At 44.3% G+C, this 22,663-nt stretch overlaps 1 protein-coding gene across 1 annotated transcript in view; it reads right to left on the reverse strand.

Annotated features, from left to right (window-relative positions):
- Window positions 1–350: 350 nt before the first annotated feature.
- LOC124722173 overlaps window positions 351–22,663 on the reverse strand; it is a 294,914-nt gene continuing 272,601 nt past the window's right edge. The window contains exons 9-10 of the mRNA XM_047247374.1: window positions 10,858–10,992; window positions 351–551 (exon numbers count right to left, since the gene is read on the reverse strand). Of these exons, the coding sequence (XP_047103330.1) occupies window positions 351–551; window positions 10,858–10,992 (336 nt within the window). The remainder of the gene's footprint in view (window positions 552–10,857; window positions 10,993–22,663) is intronic.

Consider the following 22,663-nt stretch of genomic DNA (forward strand, 5'->3'; position numbering starts at 1 on the left):
TCCACTTAGTTTACCGCCACTAGTATCGACACGACACGGAACGCATACTTACGCAGCTCGCAAGGATACGCAATGGACGCACAATGTGGAATATATATTTTTTTTTTCGTCTCGGAGACAGTGTAGTGATGATTCTAGTCTAGGGTACATCGCACCACAGTCAAAAACACTCGCAGCAGTCGTGGCGCGAAGGAAGACGTTTTTATGTCTAAATACATTTTTTCAGGGGCCGACAGACATCACAGTTGTTTCGAGAACATAATAAACACGTGTCACTGTGCTCCGAAACCCAAAATGATATGTATGAAGCGCATGAAGTTGTAGCGGCTGTGGCGGCGTTAGAGCGGGCGTCACGACGCGCGACGCAGCGCGAGGCCGGCGGCCAGCAGCAGCGCCAATGGCGCCGGGGCTGCCCGCGCGCCGCGCCCGTCCGGCACCTTCACCTCCACCTCGGCCATCTTGAAGATCGACAGCAGCAGGTGCGAGTGCAGCTCGGGGTGGCGCGAGTTGATCTTGCTGCTCAGTTCCTGCAGCGGGCCCGCGCACTCCTCCTGCGGGGACAAAAGCGCGAGTCAGACAAGGCTGCTACAGTATACTGATGCTCAGAGTAGTAGACTAAAGTGCGCGTCATTTATGACGGCGGCTGAGTTTAGGTTCGTTCTGCGCATCTGACGTCACAAAACACAGTCAGCCAATGAACAGAGAACGACGTTGCCAGAGCTCGACTGCAGTGCAGAGCACGGACGAGTGTCTTCAGTTTTAGAAACTTTCAGTCGTAAATAAAGTAATTGAACGAAAGCAATGTCTTTTATAGAAAGTTTAGAAAAAAACATTCTTTATACCAATTGCTTCATATTCTACTAATTAATTAAACCAAACAAGCAATAAGCCTCCTAATTCAGGCGATAGCAAGGAAAGGTATTTGTATCATTCTCACTAACCGCTTTTTCGCAATAAAGAACAGTGGTAATTGTTCATTTCCTATTGTACTTCGACGAAACGTGAGTAATTCATAGTCATGCCATCAGTGTTTGTCGATATTTTCCGTGATATTTTAAAGTCCTCTGGGACCGGTATTGATCGTTGATCTAGCTGGCACGGTAGCTCAGCGTGTTCGGTCAGAGGGTTAGCAGCCCTCTGTAATAAAAAAAAAAACTGAGCTAATCGATCAAAAACGAACTTAAACGGATGTCTTACGACGTCCGCCCCGAGCAGATGCAAAAAAAAAAAAAAAAAAAAAAAAAAAAACGCTGGGAAAGCGTAATGGTTAAAGTGTATGACTGCTAAGCAGAAGGTTCCGAGTTCAAACCTTGTTCGGCGTATAATATTTTCTTTATTTAAAAACAATATCAAAGTGTATTACTTCATGAATTTTATTCGGATATTTTCTTTATTTAAAAACAATGTCAAAGTGCATTACTTCATGAATTTCATTCGTTTGAATGTAATTTTTTGAAATTTGTAGTGGTAACTAAAATCGACCATATGGAAAGTATACACTATGGACTTTTACCTCTGCAAACTCTTCAAAATTTCGTGCAATGGTTTACCACACCTAATGCTGCACAATAACTGCATTGAACTTCGAAACAAAATTAAGTCATTTATGGGGGGAAGGTATCAGTCAAGAAGATGTGTAAAAATAAAACTTTTTGGGCCAAATAGCTTTTGTGAAATCGAATGATAAAGTGTGTCAAAGCAGTCGAAACACCATGTGTCTGCACAGGCGAGCAGTGCAATGATGACAAAATCGCGCATATCGCGGAATGCGGGGAGCACGTCTCTGTAGCAGCAAAAGGGTTAATGCGGCCGTGGTGGCTTTATTTCATAAACTGCACGCTCCCCCTAAACGTAAGTTTGCGAACTATATACTATGGCGCTGCTTCTTTTGGCGCGTACAACTGGCAACGCAGCAATCTCCCGCGTCTGGGCGGGGATGCGCGAACCGCCAAGATAAAAGAATTGAACTATAATAGACGAGCTCCACTTTTTGGGCAGCCAAATAACTGATGGCGATAGAAGTAATTAACTGACAATAGCGAAAAAAGCTTTCCTGAAACAATGAATGATGTTAACATTGTGCACAAAATTAAGTGTTAGGAAGTCTTTTCTGAACGTGTTTCTTCGGAGTGCAGCATTATGTGGAAGTGAAACTCGGATTATAAGTACGAGGGATGTTCAGAAAGCAAGCGTCCTGTGATCGTAACTAGCTTTGTTTATTGTTTTTTTGTTTTTTGAGGGTTTGTTCAACAAACTGCAAGAGAGTTGTTGTGCATCAGGGAGAGGTTTAGTCTTGAAATTACGTGAACGTACATTTCAAGAAGTGTTCGGCAACATGTTTCTTCCTCCCACATTCGTCTCGAGTTTTGCCCATGACGAGAAAATCAGATAAATTAGAGCTAATACGGTAATACAGAGGTTTTTCGACAGAGATACGAGTCGCCAGGGGTGCTTCACTTCTAGGCATAGCCTTCATTATACACAAGAAGATAAACAATTCCTTTAGAGAAGTCACTCCCGTAAGCAGCAGGATAATAACAATGCGCCTACAGTGTGCAAACGAGAAATACACAATGATCAACACACACGTCCTCACGAACGGAGATAACAAAAAAGACCCAAAATCATCAGAGAAATTCTAGGCAACATTAAACGCAGTGATGGCCAAAATTCCCAAAGATGACATAAAAATTTTGCTAGGTGGTTTCAACGCACAAATCGGCAGAGAGAAAAAGTCATCAGAGAACTGTGAGAAAGTTTTCCACACACACAAATATACATACAAAAATGACCTGAGATTCGCGGAGTTAAGCCAGAAAAAAAACCTAAAGATTACGTCAGTATCCCGCAGGAAATCCTCACGAGAACAAAAAAATAAGGAGGTCACCTACACAACAGACGAGAGTATTCCAAACAGATCATGTAGCGATTTCCTACCCAATTCAGGAGATCCGTGACTTTCATGTCCGCAGAGGTGCGGACGTTGATTCAGAAAATTTCCTAACTCCAATTAAAATCAGATTTGTACGGAAGGAAATCCATCAGAAAAGAACACACGTACAGCAGTTCGATACGAAATTGATCGTAGAATGCAACATGAGACAGAAGTTGGAAAGACAACAAGCAAACACATGGTGAGAATCTCAGAGAAATATCACACAAAAAGAACTAATGTCGCGGAAAAAGAGCGATAACCTCATGTAGTGGCATTCAGTGAAAACGTACTAGACAAACGCAAACAAACTTTCCAGGAGTACATCAGCAAAAAAGAAACAGGAAAACCTATTTCGTTTTAACGAGTCCAGAAAACATAGGTAAACCAGAAGAAAGGACACAAAGGAGCAACCGGACTCTGTAGAGGAAACCTTCCGCAACCATGATCAAAATTTGTGCTGCAGAAAGCAAGATGCAAAACTCGCACTAACTAATTTAGAGAACTGTCCGAAACTGTTACGTAATTTCTTTCATTTCCTTAACCGTCCTGAACTTCATAAACGATTCATAACACAGGAGTGCACCTCCATGCATACAAAATCGCTCCCACCAACACGTGAAGAAATCCAGTAAGCCGGCCGCGTGGCCGTGCGGTTCTAGGCGCTACAGTCTGGAGCCGCGAGACCGCTACGGTCGTAGGTTCGAATCCTGCCTCGGGCATTGATGTGTGTGATGTCCTTAGGTTAGTTAGGTTTAAGTAGTTCTAAGTCCTAGGGGACTGATGACCTCTGAAGTTGAGTCCCATTGTGCTCAGAGCCATTTGAACCATTTTTTTGAATTCCACAAATTAAAAAAACAACAGGATATATGGTGAAAGCGGTATCACTGCGGAACTACTAAAGAAAATCAAACTGAAGTATCTGCAGTAACATACAGAAATAATCAAAACCATCTGGGAACAATAAAAACTTCCGGACGACTAGAAATGCACAATTACCCATTAAGAAACGACATAGGACGAATGTGAATAACTACAGAGGATTCTCCTTGATAAAGGCCACCTACAAAAATCTCTCAGCGTTCTTACTCCAGAGAACACAAGAACAGTTGGAATACAGCATTGGCGAAAGCCAGGCAGGCTTCCGCCTCGATCGTTCATGCACCCAGATGATTTTAAATCTGACAATAATTCTGAAATACGAGGTCATCAGGAATCCTCCAGTTATTTGCACTTTCATAGGCTTCAAGAAGGTATGCGATTTCGTCGACCGACACGCCTTGCCCATCGTCTTAGAACAGGGATTCGACCCAAAAACACTATGATTAATCAACAGACACTGGCTGACACAACATAGAAAGTCAAATTCGTGGATGAAATGATCCATTCATGATCAAAACTGGAGTACCCCAAGGCAACCGATTATCCCAACTATTATTCAACCTACTCCTGGACAAAGTAATGAGAAATTGAGGAAAAGAAGCGAAAATTCTAGAAAAATGAGAAACAGCACTACTAGAAATATCCCGGGACAACAAAGAAATCACAAAACTAGCTTTTTCAGAAGACCTGGCCATTTTCCCAGATCAGATACGAAACAGCAGCAACCAAACAAACAGAAACACTAAAAAAGATAGCGCAGAAATAGTTGGCGTGCAAATCTTTTTCCATAAGCCCCATTACTTCTGCTCAAAACTAAATGTACAAAAATTAGTCGCAAAATATGCCAAGATAAAGTGAGTTTCATGATGGCGTCCTCTTGGGTAAAATATTCCGGAGGTGAAATAGTCCCCCATTCGGATCTCCGGGCGGGGACTACTCTGGAGGACGTCGTTATCAGGAGAAAGAAAACTGGCGTTCTACGGATCGGGGCGTGGAATGTCAGATCCCTTAATCGGGCAGGTAGGTTAGAAAATTTAAAAAGGGAAATGGATAGGTTAAAGTTAGATATAGTGGGAATTAGCGAAGTTCGAAGGGATCGGTTGGTAGGACATGTTCTGAGGCATCAAGGGATCACCAATTTGGTACTGGAGGGCAGCGTGGAGGGTAAAAATCGTAGAGGGAGACCAAGAGATGAACACACTAAGCAGATTCAGAAGGATGTAGGTTGCAGTAAGTACTGGGAGATGAAGAAGCTTGCACAGGATAGAGTAGCATGGAGAGATGCATCAAACCAGTCTCAGAACTGAAGACCACAACAACAACAACATATTTCAAGTATCTAGATGAAATCGTCGAAGAGGAGGAGTGAAGATCTCACTGAGTACTCGATCCCAAAAAAAGTGACGACAGCGTACAGGAAGACATAGAACACATATGGCTTAATACAAAACGCATGTCCGTCCATACAAAGATCAGACACTAGAATTTAGCGATCAAGCATGAAAAAGTGTATGTAGCTGCACCACGCAGTGGACTACGCCTGCAGTATAGACTACGCGTTTTGCATCTTCGCCGGCCGTTGTGGCCGAGCGGTTCTAGGCACTTCAGTCTGGAACCGCGCGACCGCTGCTGTCGCAGGTTCGAATCCTGCCTCGGGCATGGATGTGTGTGATGTCCTTAGGTACGTTAGGTTTAAGTAGTTCTAAGTTCTAGGGGACTGATGACCTCAGATATTAAGTCCCACAGTGCTCAGAGCTATTTGAACCATTTTTTTGCATCTTCGCGTCCACACTTCAGTAGTTGTCCTACTGGTCGGAGGAAAATAAATATTATTGGACTGCTCGTGCCACACGTACTTGGAGGTACTAACCAACTTAAAAACCTGCTACTTGTAACAGCTGTAGTAATTAGTCGGCAAGTGAAGTAAATGGCCATGTAAAGCTGTTCAGTACACTGTCTTCAGTCATGAACAGGAATTTCTGCAGTCGTTGCCATGGATACGGCGTGGGCAACGGCGTTAATGTTGACCATAGTGCCTCCACAGCGCACGGCATCTCCCGCCAGCAGCGGCGCCACGAGCGAGCCGCGGTCCCGGGCACCAGCCAACCACTCGCCGTCACGTGAGCTAACCGATGTCTGAACTGGGAGCTCATCACGACACCTTTCGTCTTCTGTTGTGTAGCAGCATCAAGTGTCAATAGCTCGAGTGCTCAATACATCGTCAGATTCTAAGACGAACATTTACCTACGTTGTTTGGTTTTATCTCTGGTTCTTCGATTGGATTCTCTGTGCTGAAGTGTTATACGACATGAACTGTCTGCGGCTCACAATTGTTATTTGTGTTTCTGTGTATGGTATTTACGTATCTGAAATATACGTCGTTTACTGTGCCCTACTTCCTGACTGTAGATCCTGATTTAACGATCCTTTGTGAAGTTTGTATTGGTATATTTTATATACCCCTAACACCCTGTGTGCAGGGTGAACATTAATAAAACCGACAAACTACATGGATGGATTCCTGACTGGAAATGAAGAAAAAAAGGTCCTACGAACATGTGTCCGGAAATGGATGGAGTGCGTGCAATTACAAAAAATCGTTCCGGAACACAGTGCAGAGCTGCATCGCATCAACGTCACAACAGATCTTCCCCAAGGGTTCTCTGTAGCCCACAGATGACGATTGTGCAGACTGATGATGCCAGTTCTGGTAGAGACTGCGACGTCGATAAAGAGGACAGATGACAGAAATCCCATAATTGTGATAGTGTAGTGAAAAACAATCGACAAAATCCTTCCCATAGAGTCCGCTGTTGATAACCGTGATAGGGACAGCAGCGGTTGTCATGCAGGATACACATAATCCTACTTTGACTTACACCATGTTGGCGGGCCACATGTCTAGAGCTTCGTCTCAGTATCCTGTACAAGCCGGTGCTCCAAGCCTGGTGCATGCACAGTCCGCTGCCTCCCTACCCATTCGTCTGTCTGAAAGGACCCATCATCACACAGACGCCCAAAAAGGGTTCAAAAATGGTTCAAATGGCTCTGAGCACTATGGGACTTAACATCTGTGGTCATCAGTCCCCTAGAACGTAGAACTACTTAAACCTAACTAACCTAAGGACATCACACACATCCATGCCCGAGGCAGGATTCGAACCTGCGACCGTAGCAGTCACGCGGTTCCGGACTGAGCGCCTAGAACCGCTCGGCCACCGCGGCCGGCCCCAAAAAGGGCTTGAAACGTTCTGTGGCGTGGTTTGTGTCTGTGAGGGAACTTGTTTTGGTATAGCCGTGCTGCCTCTCGACCGTTTCCATCTGCTCGGCCGTACACAAACACCATCTCGGCTTCTTTCCGACGTGAATATCGGACCATTCTGCCGCTTACAATACGGTGCGTCAATCAGACAGCCCGTAATACACAAGGAACATATGACACGTGGTCAGTGGAACTGTCATACGTCAGCACCAGCTATGGTGGCCACGATGCATTTCCAGACATGTTCATAGGACTTCTTTCCTTCCATTTCCAGTCAGAAATCCATCCCAGTAGTTTGTCGGTTTATTAATGTTCAACCTAGATACTAGTACAAGGGGTGAAGTCAACAACAACATTGATCACGCAAGCAAACTTGACCTACAAAAAGCACAGGTCTATTCTGTGGAAATTAAAGACAGAAACACATGTAGAGAGAAGACACAAGTGGAATATGAGATCAGAGAACGAAGTCACAAAGAAACCAGGGACAAAGTGGACTGAAGATAGAACGAGACTCCAGGAAGGAGAAAAAGATCAGAAAGAATGGCCGAATGAGGCAGAATGCTTTGCTTGATTCTACAGGATGTCTTGACAGATAATAATAATAAAATAATAATGACCAATAAATACAGTAAATAAAACGATTTGTTTAAATTTCAGCTACGTTTTCATCTGTCACCACTCTGTGTGAGGAGCAGCGGATCGGTATCATTGTTTGCCCCGTGGTTCCATTCACGTATGACAAAAGGGGAAAGATGTAGCTTCCTTAAATGCCTAAATGTTCCTGATTCTACCGTCTTGATTTTCCCGCGATGTTTGTGTAAGTGCAGTAATAGTTTTTGATCATGCCAGGAAGGCAGTTGCTTAGGAAGTTAAGAGCGAACATTTTCCAGGTGCACAACCCTCATTTGAGGTCGTTGAGGAAACTGTTCGCATCTTGAAGTGGTATGTAAAACGTATACGTACTTACTCGTAAGCTCTGCTGAAGTTTTACTATACCCAGTGTTTTTACCTATCTCGTAAAATAATTCATTTACAAGAAATTAGAGAGGAAAAATATAAGCTTCACATCTGATTGATACTGTTTTGAAAGAAAGACATAGATTACCTGAAATATGTAGCCATATAATCCTGTACCTGACTACGCATTTACCCTGTTGGCCGTTTAAACTGCAACACCAGGAAGGATGGCAAAAGCGAAATTTTACGTGTTGTGCATGTAAAACACAGTATGAAGGTACCTGGACATCATTCCATACCGTTGCAACCCTACACCAGAGTTCACCAGTGGTGGAGTGCTAATCACTTGGCAACCCATGGCCAGATATTTTAAGTGGGTGAGAGATCTGGAGAACGTGCTTGCAGGCGACAGTCGTACACCCTCTGTATCAAGGTAGACCAGCACATCATAGGGCAACATGCGGTCATGGGTTGCCTTGTCGAAGGGTAACTTCATGGAGACGTCGAAGACAAGCCGCAGCCACCAGCCTTAACACGTTAGAAATGTAACGCCTGCTGCCTAAATTACCAGCAATGGTAACCAGAGGTGATCACATTGTGTACCCAGGAATACCCCTCACCATCACACCAAGTGCTAGGTTAGTGAGACGATGACAAATGCAATCTGGCAACTGCTGAGTGGCAGCGCTGTTTGAGGCGTCATGTCACGGACTGTGCGGCCCCTTCTGCCGGAGGTTCGAGTCCTCCCTCGGACATGGGTGTGTGTGTTGTTCTTAGCATATGTTAGTGTAAGTTACTTTAAGTAGTGTGTAAGTCTAGGGACCGATGACCTCAGCAGTTTCGTACCTTAAGAATTCACACACACAATCTGGAAACTTTCGTTCTCCTCTGAGACTCCACACATAGGTGTGTCCATGGCGATGCTGTAGTTAGAATCAAGCGTCACTTGAAAAAACGACGACGTGGCACTCGTGTTTACAGTGATGTCATTGAGCGCACCAGTAAGGTCGCACCTACTTCTGCTTCAGCGTCAAGGGAAGCCGCAGTCATTGTCGGTGAGCTTACAGTCCGCTGTCCTTCAGACGTCGTCGCCCTCTCTCGGGCGCTAGTCGCACAGGATCTTTGATATCCTGTGTGGCGTGGAGTATGACCCTCCTAAAGCTGTCGATTCTATACTCATATGCAGTCGTGGGATGCCAACCAACGCGAACAGCAATACCGCGGATCGCTAAACTGCCGTCTCGATAGGCCACGAGCTAGTCGTTGCCAAATTCAGTTTGACGGTAGACGTTTCTTATCCTTACACGAGACACAAACTGATATTCTCACTGACAAACAACACAGAAATGCTACTTCTGCATGATAAACCCGCTATGTAATCTTTCTTTATGTACAGAATGTAGATGGTGTTACCGCTAAAGTGCGACTGCAGTGAAATTCTAGTTAACTGAATTTCAAACATGTAGCAAACTTTATGCCAGTCTGACTTTGTTGCATTTAGTATTCATGGTGTTTGCAATTTTAATAGCCAGCCATGTAGAATGCTATCCCTTCGACGCGATAGATGCATTTGTCAATAAATAATATCTGTGTGTGGTTGGGTTGGATTTTCAATTTCAGTGCAGATTAAGATTGGAATAAAAGTCCAGTTACTTAAATCGACAGCACGTAGTCGTATTTTCATCGAGAAAATGTATCTTATCGTAATCTTAATTTCACGTTCCACATAATAGCGAGTTATCGCAATATGAGCTACAGAACATGCAAGCACCTGCTCTCTGTGTATCGCACAAAAAAAAAAAAAAAAAATAAAATAAAATAAAATAAAAATAAAAATAAAATAAAAATAAAAAATAAAAATAAAAATAAGAATTCCGTATCATTATACTGCTGCTGCAGTTAGTAGGCTATGTGACCAAAAGTATCCGGACACCTGGCTGAAAATGACTTACAAGTTCGTGGCACCCTCTATCGGTAATGCTGGAATTCAATATGGCGTTGGCCCACCCTTAGCCTTGATGGCAGCTTCCACTCTCGCAGGCATACGTTCAACCAGGTGGTGGGAGGTTTCTTGGGGAGTGTACCGTGATTCGTCACTCCACACAACGTTTTTCCACTGTTCAGTCGTCCAATGTTTACGCTCCTGACACCAAGCGAGGCGTCATTTGGCGTTTACCGACGTGATGTGTGGCTTATGAGCAGCCGCTCGGCCATGAAATCCAAGTTTTCTCACCTCCCGCCTAACTGTCATAGTACACGCAGTAGATCCTGATGCAGTTTGGAATTCCTGTGTGATTGTCTGGATGGATGTCTACCTATTATACATTACGACCCTCTTCAACTGTCGGCGGTCTCTGTCAGTCAACAGACGAGGTCGGCCCGTACACTTTTGTGCTCTACGTGTCCCTTCACGTTTCCACTTCACTATCACGTCGGAAAGAGTGGACCTACTGATGTTTAGGAGTGTGTAAATCTCGCATACAGACACCTGACCACGTTCGAAGTCCGTGAGTTCCGCGGAGTGCCGCATTCTGCTCTCTCACGATGTCTAATGACTACTGAGGTCGCTGATGTGGAGTACTGACAGTAGGTGACAGCACAATGCACCTAATATGAAAAACGTATGTTTCTGGGGGTGTCCGGATACTTTTGATCACATAGTGTATTTTGTCAGCACTTCCAGCTGTTTCTATCTCCTAGGTTTGCGCCTGCTCATGTTCTGAGTGGAAACAGTTTGTTCAGGATCCCAGGTTGTTTGTGTACTTCTAGACAGACAAGTAAATTTGCAAATAAAACAAACCGTTATTAAAGGCGTCTTACCTTTTCGCGTACGAGGAGGTCGCCAGAAGAGATTTGCGATGAGTCATCTTCCGCTGATGAGTCCTCTTTCTTCAGTTTCGCTACTAAGATGAGATTCTCTTTAGTAACGTTGTAAAGAGACAGGGTACAGGACGTCTGGAACACACAAAAAATGTATTTAGTGCTGAAAAATTTCTAAGTTACAAGGAACATTCTACGACATAGAGTAAGGATATCAGACAAACAGCGTATGACTTCAAGGGTAAAGAAGTATATAGATTTTCCATGTAGACATACATTACTACCATGGTAGACTTATGCTGTGTGCTAGAGTGAGACTAGAATTCTCGTGACAGCCTGGGGTTATCTGTATCTATACTGTTACACACACTAAGTTGATAAAAGTCATGTGATATCTCCTAATATCATGTGGAACTTCCTTCTGACCGGCGTAGTGCAACAAACCGACATGGAATGGACTCAACAAGTCGTTGGAAGCCCCCTGCAGAAATATTCAGCCATGCTGCTTCTATATCCGTCCATAATTGTGAAAATGTTGTTAGTGTATAATTTGTGCACGAACTGGGTTCTCTGTTATGTCCTATAAATATTAGACGGAATTCATGTCGGGTGATCTGGGTGGCCAGATAATTTCCACGAATTGTCCAGAATGTTCTTCAAACCAGTCGCGAACAGTTGTAGCCTGGTGACATGGCGCATCCTCAACCATAAGAATTCATCATTGCTTGCGAACATGAAATCCCTAAATGGCAGCAAATGGTCGCCGAGCAGCCGACTAACCATAGGACCAAGTTCATTCCATGTAAACACAGCCCACAGCATTATGGAGCCACCACTAGCTTGCACAGTGCCTTGTTGACAACTTGGATCCATTGTGGATGTCAATGAAATTCACCAACAGACGTGTACTTTAGATGTTATTTTATTTCATTTTGAAGACTACCAGTTTCAGCATTTCATTATGCCACCTACAGGCCCAGTATGCATCTCCACAAACAAATGAAAATGTCATTTAGAACCATAAATCTCTGGATGTCGTGAATTCAATCGTTACACTAATACTTGACACTAAGATTTGGTAACAATCAAGTCTTCGAATGAAGCACTAATATAACGATTGGATTCACGACATCCAGAGATTCATGGCTCTATATGACTTTTCGTTGGTTTGGAGAGAGGCAGATGGCGCCTGATGATGGCATAAAGAAATGCTGAAACTGGTACCCTTCAAAATAAAATAAAATAACATCTAAAGTACACGGCTGTTGGTGAATTTCATTGAAACTGACAATTTCTTAAGCAGCCGATGTCCCCTGTCCATGATGGACCAACAGAGAACTTGGATCCATGGCTTCGTGGAATCTGCGCCACACTCGAACCCTATTGTCAGCTCTTACCAATTGAAATTGCGATTCATCTCACCAGGCCACGGTTTTCCAGTCGTCTAGGGTCCAACCGATATGAGCCCGTGAGTGGCGCTGCAGGCTATGTCGTGCTGTTAGCGAAGGTACTAGCGTCGGTCGTCTGCTGCCAGAGCCCATTAATGTAAAATTTCGCCGTACTGTCCTAATGGATATGTTAGTCGTACATCCCACACTGATTTCCATCTGGTTTGACACCTCATTCTAGAAAAAATTCAGTGAAGGTGAATCTTGCTGAGTTCTACTGAAATCTAAATATTACTCACGTTTGTATAATAGAGGAAAGCGTAATGCAGTGGACTATGAGCGTAACAGACATTGGGGATGAGTATGTATGCATGGTGGTGGGATTCCAGGATGGAAAATCAAGCGTCTTTCGCACCACTTGGAAAACAGCGATATCATATTGAGCCCGCAATGACTGAGAGTATAAACAAAGTACCTTTGGCAAATTTTTCTGTGAATTCAGTCTGTAGGTATTAATGCCTTCTGATCGAAGAAAAGCGGAAGAGCCACAACAATGAATATTGACACCATATGTCATTCATACACCTTAGATACGGTGCATCACTTTTTGTACTGTTGCACTAAAAACAAACTGATAATAAAGCAGGCTGTTTTCAGGATTAGTCTGAACAGAATTATTTGATACTTTGCCACAAATTCAAAGTCCTACTACAATGGAACAAAACTTCCTTTTGAAAGAAATATGCTCTGCATTTTATAACACAAAACCACAATACGAATTACACGATTCTCAAACGTTCTCACACATTTACATGAGATCAAACTTGACACAAACAGATGAGGTACATGGTTCCAGTCACGGTAGGAAGCAATCATACTGGGTCTAGGGTGGCAAAATCTTAAATTTTAATATGGTTTCAAAATGATGAGTGAACGAAATGGAGAAGTGTGGTAATAAGTTGGAAATAGTAATCATTCATAAAAACTAGTGTCTTACTGGAAATTGCGAAACAGGTGACAAATGAAGAGCTGGAGTTGGTCGTCTTTCAAAATAGTAAAACTTACAATGTTGCCAACTCAATTTCTATCATGCGCCTACCTCACAACAGCTGAAATGTACCTAAGTCAGCGTGAAAACCCCGACAGAAGCGAAAAACTTTATAATAAATAACTGAAGCTAAATGTCAGCATACGATGGCCTAACAGTTTCTGTACAACAAACTTAAACATCAATACCAGTATCACTGAGAAAAACACTTTGTAGTAAGTAAATATAGAATAAGTAAAATATGCACTACCTGTCACATGCCATAGTCTTTTGAATCCAAACATTGCGTGTAAGTGACGTTTACAGGTGGAAAGATGCATAGAATCATGCCCCCACCTCTCCTTTCGATCAGCCATTAATACCATTTAAATTGCTCTTCTTCTTGCCAAGCTCCTCTAAATTAATTTTTTCTGCTTTGTCTGTGACTTCTTTTAAGTTTTCCCTCATTCCCTTTTCTTTCTAGGTCTTGAAGCCGTAATCAATAGATATTAATATTAAGACCATACGGTAAAGTCTATCGAATCTTATTTTGGAGCTGAAGCAGTTAAACTGCACTGCACAAAATGTGTGTGAAATCTTCTGTGACTTAACTGCTAAGGTCAACAGTCCCTAAGCTTACACACCACTTAAGCTGAATTATCCTAAGGACAAACACGCACACCCACGCCCGAGGGATGACTCGGACCTCCGCCGGGATCAGTCGCACAGTGCACTGCACACATTGTTCATTCAGTTTCGTCGTATTTCACAGTGCTTACCTTTCAGCAATTTTATTTAGGATGTAATTGTTACTTTTCGCTACAGTAAATGAAAGTGGTTTCAAAACTGCTTGTTTTTAGAAATATAAATCTTGGTAGTGGCACGTCGGAAAGCACGCCTTCTCGAATTATGACCATAGCCATTTTAGCTTTTAGCACTATGGGCACACTAATCAGGCACTGACAGTTTATGCACTTTGTTTTCAATAAATAAAACATTTATATGTAAGTCACTCGCCTTCTCATGACTTTCTACCCTGAGCAGCAGAAGCACCGCCGATACCGCCGAAATTGCGGTACTCTGCTGTGCTCCTTGCTACACGTCTCGCCTCGCTCTCACTAACTCTTGACTTCTGAAGGTCTCTGGACCTTGTTTCGCGAAGTTTGAACATTCATAATGCCTAGCTTACATATAATCTGGGATTGGGAAATTTAGACATCGCGTTTATTTGTTTGTCTCCTCTCCTTGTCATCTAGTTTTGTGCAACTGCATTTGTTACTTGCTGCAGAATTACTGCTCTAGTAGCATGTCCGGCCAGCGAATGGTCGGTCGCCAGTGGACCTGGTTACCCAGGCTGGGAATGTGCGTATTCTCTGATTGCTGTGCCGATGCGTAAAATTGGCGAGCAGTCTCTTTAAATCTATCACGTAGAAATGGTACTCCTGCCATCTCATGCACTTCTCTGGTGCTCAGTTCTCGCCTTGGTAGATATACAGCAAGGTGTAAAGCTTTGTTTTGCACCCGCTGTTTTTCGTCAATACGTTTATTGGCTGCCCCACACCACAGCGGCGTATTCTAGAACATGCCGTATTAGACCAGATATAATGTCACTCTACAATGAGTGGGTGGAGTCGAACTTGTGTTTAGTAGGGTTTAGTAGGGGGTAGAGCGTTTTTATGCACCCCAGTGCTTCCTCCTGACCTCTCGGACGTGCGATCCCCACGTTAGATGTCTATGAAGGGTCACGCCAAAATACTTTCCGGTTCGCGACCAAGGGGGTACTACGTCTGCTGGTAGCATTTTTCTCGTTCTCGTTAAAGCCTGTCTCTTCGCCGCGTTCATATTGAGCCGCCACTTGGTGGCTGAAGCTCCAAGCGTGTCGCAAGCTTGCTGTAGGCGACTTCTTACTACGTGCACTCCTAAACTGAGTGCAAACAGCGCAGTCTCATCGGTGCATAACGCCAGATCAACTCTCGGGGTTTTCGGAGTATCTGCGGTGTATAGAATGTATATCAGGGGCCCTAGCACAGACCCCTGTGGCACATCTGAGACTCCTAGATCGACTTTGACATGGAATGCTCTGTTACTGAGGTATGATTTGAGCAGGGACGCCTGTGACATCGGCACCCTCTGGTCAAGAACCTTGAACAGGAGGGCGTTATACCACACCCTGTCGAAGGCCTTCGACAAAAATATAATAGTATTGCCCCAAGGTACCCACGACGGTCTAGTGCTCCCATGCATCTCGCGTCGCAGTTGTCTCCCGTACTGCCACTTCGTCTCCACGGCGGTGCTGCAATTTCTCCTCTCCCGGTTGCCAACAGCTGACTCGTAATTGTGTTGTTTCATTTTATTTTAACCGGATAATGAACATACAGTACTGATTCAAAGATTCAAATGCAATTTCCATCACAGACATGACGAATGAAACCAGGGAACTACCACTGCTGTAAGAGATCGAGTGTCGATTTAGTTGCAGTGGAAAATGTAGCCAAAATTTTAAAATATATAGAACGTCAACATTTTATTTACTTCTTTTGCAAGTTTTCCTCCTTAGGTGAAAGGCCCCTACGTTTATTAGACAGAGCAGAATTCCATTGTAAAAAAGAGAGCCAAAGTTCCCAAGCCGCACACCCACTGTGCACGGATTCGCGTGTCAAGAAATTCGCTCAAGGCAGACCACTACGCGTTCGTTGTCTGTGCGTGTTGCGAGTGCTTTGTTCGGCCGTTATCGGCCTGCTGATACGTCACTTCACCACTGCTGGACAGCATGGATAGTACTCGTGAAGCGGCTGCCTTACACTCTGATGTATAATGTAATCGAAAATAGTAATGACCCAAAACGAGCGCTCTCTCTCAGCCCCAACTCAGCTTTCAAACGTCCCCCGCCCTTCTTTTACTTCCGCTTTTTTCCCCCTCGAACTGAGCTATGACCGTAATGCGCTACTACCACCGCGCTCGATATTCAGGAAGGCGATCTATGTCTCTCTTCAGCAGAACAGGTCACCGAATGTAGTTGAAGGATGCATCCCCACGTCGACTGGAGTGCCGTCTGGCGATGGTTGTGCGCTCATTATTTTACCACTGGAGTCCAGCCTGCACGGTACTTTGCCGTCAATGGGAAGGAAGCAAGTATGCCTGCCACTCCTTCGGGGGATACACCAGGCAGACACCCCTTTGTGTGTCGCCTGTGATGTTCTGGACACGGGCGAGCATCGCCAGGTGTGCGGCTCTGCGACAGATGCCTGGTTCTTAGTGCCTTTATTACCCGTAGGGCTCCTCATCAGGTACCTCCACACCTGCTCCTCCTCTGCACTCGGGATACTTTGAGGACACGCAGTTCACTACCTGTTCTCTGATGGCGAGAAAAAGTCCTCGATTTTGCCACTTTCTTAATGAACGACGTTGTGCAGTTGTCCGCAATCCCAAATATAGACAATTTTTCTCTAATTTTCTTTGGAGTGTCTTTCTTAATCCATCCAGGAGTTGGAGTGCTACTGCAATGAGCAGTTGATTCACGCATTTTCCACTTTTAGTACCAATTATTCTCTGGTCACTGTAATGTTCTTTTTCGAGAAAACATGCATCGATAGGCAAAATAACGCTCCTTCCTCCTCACGCTGTCGGTTTGCTGCTAAGCGTGGTGGTGTTAAAAAGACCTTGTCTCTTTGATATGATTTGTACCTCTACTACTTCTCGTTTCCTACACTTTTCTTGGTTCCTGGGGAAGGGAACAGGACAGACTCGCCGACCCCTGCCCACTTTTCCTCCTCCCCTCCCGTTCGGAGCCGGGAAGCTCCCGCTGAAAAAAGACCATGGAGCTGTGGTTCGAATCCTCGCCAGGTTCCTTTTTTACTTTTAGATGTCCATTCCTAGTTCTCCTCGTTTATAAGCGGAATATATTTTTTTCACATGACAATAACCTAATCACATGACAGTAAGATCCATTAAATTGCATGCATGTGTCTACTAACCGGACAGACCACGACCATAACTGGTCCTGTCAAGTTCAGGTAGGGTGGCTTCCCGTTGGAGTACATAAGATGTAGGCGTCGATATTTTTGGGGCTGAAAGCATCCGATAACCAACTTGCTGCTGCTCGTGTGTGTGCTGCCCGGTACCCTCAAAGATGCCATCCCGATAAGAATCTTTTCGTCGCCTGGTACAACGTCTTCGGGAAACTGGTAATCTTCGCCCACAAGTAATGGACAGAGGTTGTCCAAGTACTAGACGTACTACACAAACAGAGGACGCGATTCTTGAAACCGCTCACCAATCACCTCGGCGAAGTACCTGTCTTATTGCAAGGCAGTTCGAGGTATCTCAAAGACCGATTGTTGAAGTGTTGCATGATGAAGCATTACAAGATAACTCAACACCAGAGGCCAGAGGACTGCATTCGACGAGTACAGTTTTCTGAATGTCTCTTGCACCAAGTGGCAGATAACAAACATTTTACGTCCGCAGCTCGTGGTCGTGCGGTAGCGTTCTCGCTTCCCGCGCCCGGGTTCCCGGGTTCGATCCCCGGCGGGGTCAGGAATTTTCTCTGCCTCGTGACGACTGGGTGTTGTGTGATGTCCTTAGGTTAGTTAGGTTTAAGTAGTTCTAAGTTCTAGGGGACTGATGACCATAGATGTTAAGTCCCATAGTGCTCAGAGCCATTTGAACCAAACATTTTATAAGTAACGTGATATGGACTGACGTATCTGGCTTCACTCGTGAAAGTATTATCAACCTCTACAACAGCCATTACAGTCGGAACACAACCTGTGAACGTGGCTTTCAGACACGCTTTGGCATAAACCTGTGGGCTGCAATCATGGGAGGAGTGCTTTTGGGCCCTTACCTATTGCCGGACAAATTGAATGCGCTCCTATATCGTATGTTTCTTTGCAATACTTTCTCTGCCACATTGGAAATTGTTCCACTTGGTGCTCGGCGACAGGTATGGTTTTAGCATGATGGTGCACCGTCGCACTTTGGAATGAATGTGCGTAACTATTTGAAAGAAGTGCTTCCAAGGAAATGGATTTCTCGTGGAGGTTCAATGTTCTGGCGTCCACATTTCCCGGAACTTAATTCACTAGATTGTTATTTGTGGGGATACTTAATGGAATAAGTCTGTAGTAGTCCACCCATGGCCGGCTGGGGTGGCCGTGCGGTTCCAGGCGCTACAGTCTGGAACCGCGTGACCGCTACAGTCCCAGGGTCGAATCCTGCCTCGGGCTTGGATGTGTGTGATGTCCTTAGGTTAGTTAGGTTTAAGTAGTTCTAAGTTCTATGGGACTGGTGACCTTAGAAGTTAAGTCCCATAGTGCTCAGAGCCATTTGAACCATAGTCCACCCATGTATGTGCACGACCTACTAGTTCGCGTGCATGTTGCTTCTGCACTGGTGGATGCAGATGTGTTGCGTAGTGTCCAGCAAAGTATGATCCAGTGAGGGGCGAAGTGTTTGCATATACAAGGTAGTCGCTTTGAACATCTTCTCTAAAGTGAACGTTGGTCTTACATGTACGTACTGGCTCTGTGAAAATAAGCCAGGACTTCAAATGTACAGAATGAAGTTGTTGTACGTAACATAATGTGCTGTCTAGAGTAGCCTATCTATTGTGTTTCTTGTACCTCATTGGATACAGACGATGTTTCTGTATCAACTATTATTTTCTGTTGATTTTATTTGTGTCATGAGAGAAACAAAGTGGTCTTTTACATCTGTAAGAAGTTCATGTTAAGCCTTAATGTTTAAATAAAGGTAACCGTAACTGAAAGAAATACACAAGATACTGCACTGTTGAGGTGCAAATTGGATACAATTTGGTGCTCTAAGTGAAAAAAAATGACTCGAACACCGTCCGAATGAGCTAATGGGACAGCTCCGGCACAGCGCACAGTTCATGCTACCTGTTCTTGGCCACGGTTCATGCAGTTATAGCGTTGCCTGAGCTTAGGTTTTTAAATTTCATTTCTATTAAACCTACTCTCGGGACTAGGGTTTGCTAAGATACACTTTTGTCTTGAATTGGGATGAGGAACCGCATGCCGACCGCCAAGTGTGGCATTTTTTCTTCATCCTGCATGTGGGGGAAGAACTGTCTGATCATATGATAGAGGAAGACATTGGAGGAGGAGGAGGTTAGTGTTTAACGTCCCGTCGATAACGAGGTCATTAGAGACCGAGCACAAGCTCGGACTAGGGAAAGATCGAGAAGAAAATGCTGGCCGCTGTGGCCAAACGGTTCTAGGCGCTTGAGTCCGGAATCGCGCTGCTGCTACGGTCGCAGGTTCAAATCCTCCCTCGGGCATGGATGTGTGTGATGTCCCTAGGTTAGTTAGGTTTAAGTAGTTCTAAGTCTAGGGGAGTGATGACCTCAGATGTTAAGTCCCAAAGAGCTTAGAGCTATTTGAACATTCCATAAGAATTTATAATATCAGTGGGGGAAGTGGAAACCAAACGACTATTCAGATTGGTACGTAGAATCTATGATACAGGCGACATAACATCAGACTTCCGGTAAATATCATCCAAACAATTTCGAAGATAGCAGAGCAGATAAGTGCTACAACTACCGCACAATCAGCTTAATAGCTTGTCCTTGCAAAGTTGCTGACAAGAATAGTATACAGAAGGGAGGATCTGTTAAATGAAAACCTTTGATATTGTAAATTGGTTCGAGATGTTCGAAATTCCGCGAAAAACAGGAGTAAGCCGTATTGAACGGCGGATAATATACAATATATACAAGGAACAAGAGGGGAAAATAAGATTTGAAGACCAAGAACGGATTGTTTGGATTAAAAAGATTTTAAGCCAGGAATGCAGTCTTTCTTTCCTACTGCTCAATTTATACATAGAGAAAGTAATGACGGAAATAAAACAAAGGTTAAAGAGTGGGAATAAAATTTAGGGTGAAAGGATATGAATGATAAGATTCGCTTATGACATTGATATCCTCAGTGAATGTGGAGAAGAATTACAGAATCTGTTGACTGGAATGAACACTCTGATTTGTACAGGATATGTTTTGTGAGTAAACCGAAGAAAGAAGACAGTAATGAGAAGTAGCAGGATGATAATAGCGAGAAGCTTAATATCAAAATTAGTGAAAGCGAAGTAAACGAAGTAAAGTAAGCAAAATAACCCCTGACGGACGAAACAAGGAAGACAAAAGAAGCAGACTAGCACAGACTAGGACGTTCCCGGCCAAAAGAAGCCGATTAGTGTCAAACATAGGCCTCAATTCCAGGAATAAATTTTTGAGAATTTTTCAGAATTGTATGGCAGTGAATCATGGAAAATGGGAAAACTGGAACAGGAGGAATCGAAGCTTTTGATGTGCGGTGCTAACGACGAGCGTTGAAAATTTTGTGGATTGATAAAGTAAGGAATGACGAGGTTTTCTGCATAATCGGTAAAGAAAGGAATACACAGAAAACACTGACAAGAAGAAGGAACAGGATGATCGGACATGCGTTAAGACATCAGGGAATAACTTCCATGGTACTAGAGGGAGCTGCAGAAGAAGACAGAGATTCGAATACATCCGACAAATACAAGGGGCGTTCAAAAAGAAACGAGCCGGAGGCATAATTACAGAAACCAGTACCTGTATGTTAGAAGAATTTACCCTAGCTGTTGACACAAGGCGGTGAATGGCTGTCTCATAAAATTCCCGGGGCTGCGATGTTAACCAGTTCCGCACGTACCTCTGGACGCCGTCGTGCAAGGTGAATCGTTTGCGCCCCAGAGCCTTTTTAAGGGGAGCAAAAATGGCGTTATCACAGGGAGAGAGGTCCGAACTCTATGGAGTTGGCCGAGACCCTCCCGTTTGAATTTATGCAGGAGTCCCGCGACTGTGTTGATCGTATGAGGCTTTGCATTGTCGTGGAGCAGAATGACCCCACGGGTGGGATTTCCTGGTCGTTTTGATTTGATCGCTTGACTAAGGGTGGTCAAGGTTTGCGAGTAACGCTGGGCATTCACTGTTGTCCTGTGCTGCTGGAAGCGAATCTGAAGGGGGCCATCTTGGTCAAAGAAGAACGTCAGCATAACCTTTCCTGCGTTCGTGTGGACGACGACGTCCAGCTGTACGTGCGGAACTGGTTAACATCGCAGCCCTGGGAATTTTATGAGATAGTCATTCACCACCTTATGTCACTGTGGGACAAGTGTCTCAACAGCCAGGGTCAATACTTCTAACATACAGGTACTGGTTTCTGTAATTATGCCCCCGGCTCGTTTCTTTTTGAACGCCCCTTATAACTGAGGACGTAGGGTGCAAGAGATATTCCCAAATTGAGAGTTTGAAACTGTAGAGGAATTCGTGGAGGGCTGCATCAAACCATTCGGAAGAATGATGGCACAAAAAAAGAAAATCTTGGCAAAAGTAGATTCCACAAAAAAAATGGCTCTGAGCACTATGGGACTCAACTGCTGAGGTCATTAGTCCCCTAGAACTTAGAACTAGTTAAACCTAACGACATCACAAACATCCATGCCCGAGGCAGGATTCGAACCTGCGACCGTAGCGGTCTTGCGGTTCCAGACTGCAGCGCCTTTAACCGCACGGCCACTTCGGCCGGCGTAGATTCCACAGTAGTGGGGACAAAACCCCTCCTTGCAAATATCATTTGGTCGTGCTGATTACCATTTTCTCATTCATCATGGTGGCTTCTACCTTTCGTCTACTCAAGATGTTCTAGATTCACTTGCGTATAGCGGTCTGAGTGCCATACTCTTCTGCCGCTCTTAACATGGATTTGAAGGCCGCATCGCTAAAAGCCCCCTTAATATTCAGGAAATGTAGAAAGCAGTTTCTTGAAAGTGTAGCGCTTTCTCCACCTTTACAACAAACTGCTGAAGTGCTGTTTTAGATGATTTGCTTGGTTAATATGCGTATTGGTTTTCATGTAGAGGAGCGTCAGTTAATTCCTTTCTCTAATGTGCAAATACAGGGCTATTACAAATGATTGAAGCGATTTCATAAATTCACTGTAGCTCCATTCAGTGACATATGGTCACGACACGCTACAGATACGTAGAAAAACTCATAAAGTTTTGTTTGGTTGAAGCCGCACTTCAGGTTTCTGCCGCCAGAGCGCTCGAGAGCGCAGTGAGACAAAATGGCGACAGGAGCCGAGAAAGCGTATGTCGTGCTTGAAATACACTCACATCAGTCAGTCATAACAGTGCAACGACACTTCAGGACGAAGTTCAACAAAGATCCATCAACTGCTAACTCTATTCGGCGATGGTATGCGCAGTTTAAAGCTTCTGGATGCCTCTGTAAGGGGAAATCAACGGGTCGGCCTGCAGTGAGCGAAGAAACGGTTGAACGCATGCGGGCAAGTTTCACGCGTAGCCCGCGGAAGTCGACGAATAAAGCAAGCAG

Source organism: Schistocerca piceifrons, chromosome X (genome assembly GCF_021461385.2).
Source record: "Schistocerca piceifrons isolate TAMUIC-IGC-003096 chromosome X, iqSchPice1.1, whole genome shotgun sequence".
NCBI classification, from domain to species: Eukaryota; Metazoa; Arthropoda; class Insecta; order Orthoptera; family Acrididae; genus Schistocerca; species Schistocerca piceifrons.